General features: G+C 39.9%; 1 protein-coding gene across 10 annotated transcripts in view; it reads left to right on the forward strand.

Moving 5' to 3' along the window:
* RC3H1 (ring finger and CCCH-type domains 1) overlaps positions 1-8,817 on the forward strand; it is a 66,065-nt gene extending 57,248 nt beyond the window's left edge. For 6 of the 10 annotated variants that reach the window (XM_056355815.1, XM_056355813.1, XM_056355821.1 and 3 more), the window contains one exon: positions 88-8,817. In XM_056355815.1, coding sequence (XP_056211790.1) covers positions 88-241 — 154 coding nt within the window. In that variant the 3' untranslated portion in view covers positions 242-8,817. The remainder of the gene's footprint in view (positions 1-87) is intronic. The other 4 variants (XM_056355814.1, XM_056355822.1, XM_056355817.1 and 1 more) reach the window with 1 other exon arrangement.
* Positions 8,818-9,616: the final 799 nt, after the last annotated feature.

Raw genomic sequence — 9,616 nt, forward strand, 5'->3', positions numbered from 1 at the left:
AACTGACATCCTTTTACTTAAATAAAAAAAATCTCAGTAATTACTTCTCTTTGCCCCCTTCCCCCTTTATCCTCAACTTTCTTTCAGCAGTGATGTTCCAAATGGATCAGCCTTGACACAAGAGAACATTGGCCTCCTGTCCAGCAAGACAGTGTCTCTCAGCCTGTCAGAGGACCCAGAGGGAGGAGGAGAAAACCACGACTCCCAGAGAGCGGGAGTTACACCCACATCTGCTCCATGAAGTGAGGCCAGCATACCCCAGAGTTTCGTTTGCTGGGGTGTTGGTAGCTTCCATCACATTTTTTTCCAGGGGTGATTGGAGAAACCCAGGAGCAACAGCAGTAGCAGAGCAGCAGGTCCAGAGGCAATGTGCACAAACACAACTACTAGAAACAAATCCTGCACATAGTTCACATTAACGCATTTTTTAATTAAAAAAAAATGAAAATTAGCAGTATCTGCAAGCAATTCAAATTAAATTTGTTTTTGTTCTGTGAATGAACTTTATTTTAATAACTTTGGACGCCTTGGATCCCAGGGCTTAAAAAAAAAAGATATTATATATATATACTCTGTTTGATTAATTGTATGATCTTAATGAAGTAGGTTTCTTCTTTTATTTTGGTATTATTACATACCCAGTGCATAATTTCTTATCACCTTAATTTCTCAACAACTAAAACAACCTGGCCGCTTCCTTGTATGGTTTAAGGGTAGACAAGGAGTGAGGGTTGGAGAGTAGCTGTGAACTGCAGTGTCAAAAGATGTGCAGCAAACTTTGTTCTTAAAACAATTCCCCCCATTGCGGCTAGGAACTAAACTCTAGCTTGTGCGAGACTTCTTGCTTAAATTATTTTAAACTACAAGTGACAGAATCTTTGCAATGCAACAGGTGCAGTCCTTACTGTATGTCCCAGCACAGCACGTGTAATTAAAGAGGATAACAAAACGACTGTCAGGCATATGTTACATTATTTGAAGGTTGCTGGCCTTTTGTTTTCTGTTGGGAGTGAAGGGGTCAGCAGAATGCAGACCGATCTACTACAGCATGAGTATTTCTGAAGCTGGTTAGCTGGGGCTTGTGGTAGAGACACTTAACTAACCAGTAAAGGTTGTGCAGCCATGACCAAGGTAGTATTTCTAGTAAATGGGAAGCAGAGAGAACGCAAAGTTACACAGTTTCTGGAAGGATGTTAGCTGCTGATGAGCTGGTGATCCATCTTAGTTCATCTAGCGTCTGCTGGTTGTGTTTTCCCCCCACCCCTTTCACTAGGCCTTTAAAACAAGCTTACCCAAAGTCCATACTAAAAATTGATGCAGAGGGACTTACTGACCTCTCTGCCTTATTAAACAGGTCTTTCATATATGCATCCTTCTCAGCAAATCTTGCCTTTTTTTTTCTTCGTTGCTATTTTACGATGATTATTAAAACGACAATTTTCTTCACAACCTGATTTTTTTTTCCCCCTTTCTTTTGTTCAGTGATGTATCAGTTATTTAATTGTAATGCTGTTGTGAGGGCCTTTTACTGAAGGAGACAAACATCTCTGATTTGTGCTTGTCAGTGATGGTGATCTTTAAAATATAAAGGGGAATTTTAATTTCTTTTTTCAAAGTTGGCATTTTTAAAGGTGTGTGTGTGTTTGTATTACAATTTGGTATCTGAGACTCAATCTGCAGCTTGTCTGCCACTGCTGCGGTGAATCCTTCCTAGATTCCCCTTTCATAGGGGAAAAGCTGCATCAAAACCTATCACTTGAAGGTGCAGCACAGAATCTGTCAGAAGTAGTTAGGAGTACTGAAAGGCAAATCTTGCTTGATAGATCTAGTGTGCTACTTCTCCAGGTAGGTCTTCATAATTGAAAAGAAAAAAAGTTGAAGAAACCATAGGCCTTTCTAGACGTTTTCTTAAAGAAATAAAAGAAATCTTGTTCTTGCTGCACATTTTTGACTCTGTCGACATGCACTGGGGTGAGACCCTGTATGCAAAGAATTCTGTGGAGAACAATTTTAAGTGCTGCTCCCTCTGCACCTTCTTGGCCTGTTCTCGTTTTTTCTTTCTGGGTTAGACTACTAAATCTGAAAGCACTGGTTATGTAATAAATTACTGCATTGCTTTGGTTGGGTAAAGCAAGAGTTAATAAATTTTCTTGGTTTTTAGTTTTTTTCCTTAACCTTAACTCCTGCTGAGGTCATAGCAACCTTGGGCTAAGCTTTGCATTCATCATACTGTTAAATAAAACAAAATGGGGGGTGGGAGGGGATACAGTCCCAGTATTGCCTACCAGTAGGAGAGTCCAAACAGAAGACTCTTTTGAGTAGCAATTATTTAATTTGCCCAGTCAAGGCACCGCGTTTATATACTATTTCACATTGAATTTGATTATGCCCTACAGACCTGGCTGGTCAAGGATTTGATACACATATTGGCTTGGGATTCGAGCTTTCTTTTTTATTTAAATAAAAATTTATATATAAATATATATATATACATATATACATAGTTATATATGTATATATATTGGGTATGTTTTAAGAATTTTTTCGCATGAGCGCAGCTGTTGTGATCAAATGTCTGGGAGGTAGAAGCACTGAATGAAAATAAAGGCATTTTTTCGGCACACCCCCCCACACTTTCCATATGTCTCCACACAGGTTTATTTTGCTCTTAATTGAACTTTGGCCTCTTAATTGCCAAGAGGAGTTTTGAAGCTTGCTTTTTTTTCTAACCCTTCTAAACTTTTGGCAAAGAATCATCTCTGTACTAGAATAGTTTCATCTACGCTTTGCCCCCATCCATCTGTATCTCCTACTTGAGGCCTAACGTTACACCCTCCCCGCTCTGAGCCGAGCAGAACCTAGGGTGAGGCAGTTTTGAGCCTGTCAGGTCTGTTCTCCCATATCTGCTCTGGATATGATGATGATTAACGAGTTCCCCTGGCAGCCTGCTCACAAGTCAACTGATACAGGCACGGTGCCCTCTTCCCCATCCTTTAGTGCAGAGCACCACCGTCAGGTCAGCTTGCTTGTTTTTAATTAGTGTACTTCTTCCTGCTGTGTCTTTATTAACACAGGGAGTTCATTCTAGTGTTGAGATAATTAGTGCAATATCCTAACCTAGGAGGACAAGCCCAGAATGTACCTTTTTTTTTTCTGCTATAATTCTTGGTGTAAAATGACTTTTCAAAGACGGTTATGATATGTTTGAATCTACAGATTCATTTTGAACACTAGGAAGAAAATCTGAAGGGGCAAAAACTTTTTTTACCTTTCGTTACTTGTGCCGGCTAGTTTCCTTGCCAGGTTAGGGATTAATTTTTTTTTCTCCACTTTTCCTCCTGGGAGGAATTCTGCAGTAAGAGCTATCCAGATTGCTGGCCTGCATATACTGAATGTTTCCAAAACCTGTGGATTAGAAAGGAAACTTTACTGTTGTTTTTTCTCCTTCATCCAGCTCTTGTGTGCTGTACTTTTGTGCATGGTGTCCTTGCTGTGATCAGTGTGTCCAGGTGAATGCCCTGTTTGCCCAGTATTACAGTTTGGCTTGTTAAATAGTTTGTTTAATGTCTACTAACAGTATTGATTTTTGGTTTTGTTTTTTCCCCTCCTCCTCTTACCCTTTTCTTGCTTTTTTTTCAGGTTTAATTGATTAAACAAGCCAAACAGCAAAACATAGTATATGCTTTGAAGTCTTTTCTGGAAGCTGTCCCTAAAATTGTCCCCTTTTGTGGAAAAGCATGCTGGTAGAACTGGGAGGACAGGTAGCTGTCCATATCAAGGAAGCATTGATGGTTACAACAAATAAGCAGGAAATGAAAATTTCTGGAGTCACTCTGTATTCAGATACATTCATTTCTACAGCCTGTCATTGTCCCAGTTTTACAGGAATGCTGTCTGCTTCAGTGAAATTGGTTTTGCTAGAAGGTTTACTTTCTTCTACTTGGGCAAGAGGAAGCAGTATTACAATGGTGTTGGGGCACGACTGCATCGTTTGGTAGGTAGGTTAGATCTTCTACTGCAGTCGACAACTTTCAACTCTCATTGATAACCTGGGTTTCAGCCCCAGCATGGACAAACCCCCCAGGAACAGGAAGCTTCGAGTGTTAGGTTAACTTTTAGTATGTCAGTGATTCAGGCACTGTAGAAAGGATGTTTGTTTATTCTGTAGTGTTACTTTCCTCCTCCTGTCAACATCTCTTCTTCCTTTCTGTTGACCCAGTTCTCCTAATAGGAGAAATTTAGACTTTTTCTTCTGGCCCTCTTGTATATTACAGTGTTCTGTCCCATTTCAGAATAGGACTTATTTTACTTAGACCAGAGCACCTTTTAAACTTGCAGCACTGTTATCCCCTTTAAGTTCTTCTCTGTCCTAGTTTCTTCTGAGCCTTATTCTCTCCCTTTTGTCCTTATCTTCCTTCCTTTCCTTCTGTGGCTTGCCCATTCACCCTCCCTGATTGTGTAACAGTGACAGCTTGCTGCCTCAAAACAGAGCATTCAAAGGAATTCGCTTAGCCAATAACTTCTGTGAAGTTGCCTTTTCTAATGGTGTTATTACTCAGTGATGCACAAATGTGATATTGCCCCTACTGGTAGGCAAACGGGGGATCTGTATAAACATGGTAAACTGCTGTTTTTCTTTAAAGGAGAGCCAAAGACTTGTGCTTTACACTTTTTTTTTTTTTTCCCTGGTGTAACCATTTTGATTGTCAGATCTTTGTAGGGTTTTGTGAGTTGACTGTATTATCCTAATAACAATTTACAAAAGTTAATGATTGTCAAGCCTTATCCATGCATTGAATTGTGGAAAATCATTCCATTTAGTCATACAATTTGCAATATACTGAGATGTATCTGGGGTATTCTGACATGTTTTCGGTCTGTCATGCACTCTCTCAGCTGATGGAATGGCTCATTTAAAGAGGGAGAAGGAACATAGAAATGTAATATAATCAAAGAAGCCTTGTCTTTAAGTGTTTAAATTGAATACTGTTTTAAAATTTCTTCAGTTACAGTAAAAGATAAATCTGTGTTGCAAATGTAACTGACTTTTAAGCCCATTGGAACTGAAAAGACTTGTCAAACTGTAGCATTACATTAAATTAGATGTGGAAGAAGCAAACTTGTATGTTGATACTGTCTCTTGACAGCACCAATTGAGTAAGGTGGGGCAAATCCTCTATTAGCAAGGGCTAGGAGTGAGGCTTTTCATTAATAATATGTTAAGAAAGCCGCTTGCATTTCCCTTCCTTGATCTAACTTAAACTCTTGCAGACTGTTAAGGCTTTTGGATTTAGAGAGAAATCTGTAAGTCAGAGTAGCATAAACCCTAATTTCCATTCCCATTTATAAATCTGAACTATAATGAAGCAGACTTACAAGATATATTGGGGTTCTTCAGCCAACTAATATATCTTCAGTTGACTAGTTATTTCAGATCCACTTTTATGGTCCAAGAGCTTCAGTGCTAGTAATCGGGAAGTTCAACAGCAGGAGTGCTAACTCATCATCTCTGTTCTAAAATGGGGGGGAAAACCCCATACAAGCAGTGTGCAAGTTTTCTGCTTGGCTGTGTGTGTATGAAGGAGGTTTTGTAGTCCTACAGTAGATAGAAGGAACACAGAGCAAGGCTGGGGCATTTATACTCAAATGTTGTCATTGTTCACTTCCCCAAAATATGTGCTTCCTATTCCCGCCTCCTAATGCTGGTAGCACTGATTTAAAAACAACCCAAAAATGTCAGTGTGTCAGCAGCTTATTTTTTTGTATTAACAATAAATCAGTTCCCCTGGATGAAAAAAGGAAGCAAAAGTTCTTGAGTTCTCATAAATGGTAGTTTAGACATGAACTGGCAAAACATCTACCTTGCTTGAGTAAATGTAAACTCTGAATTTGAAGGAAGTGAAGCAGCTCCTCTGAGCCACATTTTAGGTGTAGCCTTGGTGCTAAGAGTTGGGTGTTTGTTACTTGCAGTATACCAGCATACAGATTATGTAGCACAGATTGATTTATTCAGGTAATCTGAAATGTCAGAAACTTCATTGGGGATTCTCTTTTCCATACTCAACTGTTTTATCAGCTGCGTTATTTTTCTTTTGAGATGTCAGGGGGCTGAAAGAGGCTAGAGTAAGTTAGTTCAAGTTACACAATATAAGTAAGTTATTCGGAGGGAAGGTTGTCCCAGCACAGTGTCCTTATACAGTCAGCGTGTGGTCTTCATTCTTATGTAGGAAGAAGAATGTAACTGCTTAGTGTTGTCACAGCCTTCGAGGCACTTCTTAAGATGCAGGTAGAGCCTTGATTAGCAGGGAAAGGAGAACAAGCTTACTGTTGGGTTTTCTTTTTAATTTTATTTCCCAATGGCGAGTCTAATATCATGCCTTGGAAACTCTTTGAACACTATGGTAAGCAAAGAGGGTGCAGTTTTTTCTGAAATTTTCCAATAAAAATTGCTCATGGGAATGTTCCTGATGCAGAAAAATCCACATCCCATCACTGGAAGGTTGAAATACATAACCGTAATGACGATCGGATGCCTGTAGCTTAGTAACTTAAATAAGAAACTGATCTTTCCCAGGCAATCTTCGCAATTCCAGTGAGCTTGTGTATGATTTTAGTGCAGATTGCTAGATGTTCAGCATTTGGGAAAGTTTTAGGTGCCTGGCTTCGTCCAGCAAGAAAGACGGGTGTCTTTGGATATACAGGTTGGATGTTTTCATATTCTGGGAAACAACTGATTCTGAGATCTGAAAGTTTTAGGAGAACGCAATTATCAACTTCAGTTTGAAAAATACCGTCTTGGGAAAGATGGAAGCAACAGGTGGTGCAGTGTCTCTAAAAATAAAAAAGCATTAGAGATGATGGAATTACATATGAAATGTATATGGGGAAAATATATCTGTAAGCAAAAAAAAAGAAAATCTTGTGGAGTATTTGATGTTTAAGAAATTACTTGCTTCTTTGTAATGTTAAAAAGATTTATTAATAGTTCTGTGGCAGACAGTACTCACAAGTCTTTGGCATCCAAACCAGATTGTGTTTTGGATGGATCCCACAACTGGATGTGTGCACTGACCTCTTCATTTCTAGCCTTCTGAAAATGTTTTGTAGATGTATAAAGCAACCTGAGACAGAAGAAACCCTGTTCACATCACAGGTGCTGCACAGTTTACAATTGGTACCTTTAATCTGCAGCCTCTTAAGCGAAGCTGCTCTAACGTGGGCGCACCAAATGACATTGTTTCTTCTAATTTTCAGGAGTTCCCATTACCCCTTTGGCCTCTGCTTGCTGTGTAAGCAGCCTCTATGTGAAGAGGAGCTTTCCTTGAAGTCAGCTTAGCAACTGTGCTGTAGCCTGGTTATTTTGCCCTGTTTTCTGTAACCGGTGGCATAGTGTCGAGCTCTTTCCCCATTGTATTTGTTGCTATGGGGGAGGAAGACGGTGAGGCAAGGCACGTGTGGGAGGAGGGAGGAAGAGTTGTGGGATCTCGTACAGGATAGCTCCCGCTCCCTCTTTGGAATCATCTACTTCCAGTTGTGGGATTTCTCTATAGATGACATTTTTTCCTGTTTTTTGTAAGCCTAGTTTTCTTTGATCTTGTTAGTTCTGTACAAGTCTCCCCGAGACATTCTGCAGTCATTATCACCTTTTTGGGTGGAGTTTATTTTTTGGTTTGTTTGGGTTTTTTTAAATAACTTTTTAACATTGGTGCATATATGCTTGGGATAGAGCTCATGTAATTTTCCAATCGTATTGATTGTATGTGATTGTGCCCTGCAGAGGTATATTTAACAAAAAAAATAAAATAAAAAGGATAGCCTAGGTAATAAAGGAGACCGTGAGATCTGTTGAGTCAGGTTATGAACTGTTTCTTGAATTTATTTAGGATCCTGGATAAGTGAAATTCACTGTCTGCTGTTCTCATAAATCAATGCTAAACAAAATGTCATGAATTCTCTGTTTGAACTGGTTCTTTTCTTGCTTTTCTTCTTCTACTGTTTTCTTCCTTTCCTGCTTCTCTTCCCCATCAACAAAATTCTTGAGCCTTTATGGGAATGGCTGACTCTGGGTTGATATTGTGAATATTTATTGTTTGTAACTATCAAAACATTTGTAATAGGAGTAGAGATTAAGTAGAATATATGAGAAGAATTCTGTAATCTGAATTCTTTGCAAGTTCAGGGGAATCCTCGAGTGTTGTACATACAGGCCTGGTCACAAGGGACACGTTCAGAGGCACAAAAGGCAGTGATACCTCTTTCCTGGAAAGATTAGATGCTTTACTACCTTTTGGAAAAAATCTGAGCTGACAAAAGGAGTAGCAGAAAGAGTTTACTATATCCAACTCCCTGTGTCTTTACTCCTGCAATATACTAAAACTTGAAAGAAAAGCCTTCTAAAAACTATGCTGAGGTGGGACAGAGTGGATTGAAGGAGGCAAAAGGCAAGAGGATCCAGAGATCTGGAAGTCAGTATTTGTCTCCTTTATTTCTTTTTTAGAACTATACAGCAACAGTATCACTTTTATATTAAAGAACAAGGAAACGGAGACATATTGTGTGTGCATGGTGGTTCTATAGAAAAAGCCATATGTTGAAATGTTACTTCTTCCTTCTTCACCTTGCTTTTCTCTCATAAAGATGACTCAACCTCACCTTGCTTTCACATAGTGTCTAAGGGTCCTTTGAGTTGCTGATTCAACAAAAAAAAAAGTGGAAAGGTGGTGATTCGCTACTTGGCTTGTAAATAGATGGAAGTGTCTACAAGGTCTTACCTGCTTTTCTGTCGGCATTTATATTAAATGATAAATTAATGGAGAACCCTTTGAAATATCTCTCATTTTCTGTCTGGGTTGAATGTGCATTCCTCTTTAAGTTTTGTGTGAGGTGTAAGACTGACTGTGTAAGGCTTCCTCCAGGTCAAGATGTGTGTGTTCTCTGCCGGGCTGCAGCATGAGAGATGCCAAATAGTGGAGAAGCTGCCTGCCTCTGTTTGGAGGTCCGGTCTGTTCTCTTCTGACTCTGCCTGTGAATAAAGTGGCTTCTTCCTGCGTTCGGAACAAGAAAGGATACTCAAAATAATCACTTTTCCTAGTTGAAGAGAAGCTGCATATTTAAAAAACAAACCCGAACGTAACAAACCCTGTAGCTGAAGGAGCACGCAGTGTGCCTCTGGTGTTGCACCGGGTTTGGAACTTGCCTTAGAGCGAATATAACGTTTGCTGCACAGTCGGCTTCGTGGTTTTTGACCTTTTCCCTGCTTTTTGTGGGCCGTTAGCTAGCTCTGAGTCTGAGACTGGCTGAACGTAGTCTGACACGGAATAAGCTGCTGCTTTGCTGAAAAACTTGTTCCTTCTCCTATTGTGGGGCCAGCCCAGCCCTCTGCCCTGGAAGCTTATGCACGTTTATTACTTCTGTCTTTACTTTTGATCGCAGGCACCGCAGATCCAGTCTGAGGTGTGTGCTTTGTTGGACTGAAGCCCATCGCTGCTCGTTGCTGGGTCCCCTCACACTTCCACGCAGTGGTGCTTCCTTGCTGGGTGACCTGGAACCTTATGTTTCTGTAAAGGGAGTTGTATTTTGTGGGCAGTCCAGAAAACGGTATTTCAGTTGGTGCTGA

Source organism: Falco biarmicus, chromosome 11 (genome assembly GCF_023638135.1).
Source record: "Falco biarmicus isolate bFalBia1 chromosome 11, bFalBia1.pri, whole genome shotgun sequence".
Classification (NCBI taxonomy): Eukaryota; Metazoa; Chordata; class Aves; order Falconiformes; family Falconidae; genus Falco; species Falco biarmicus.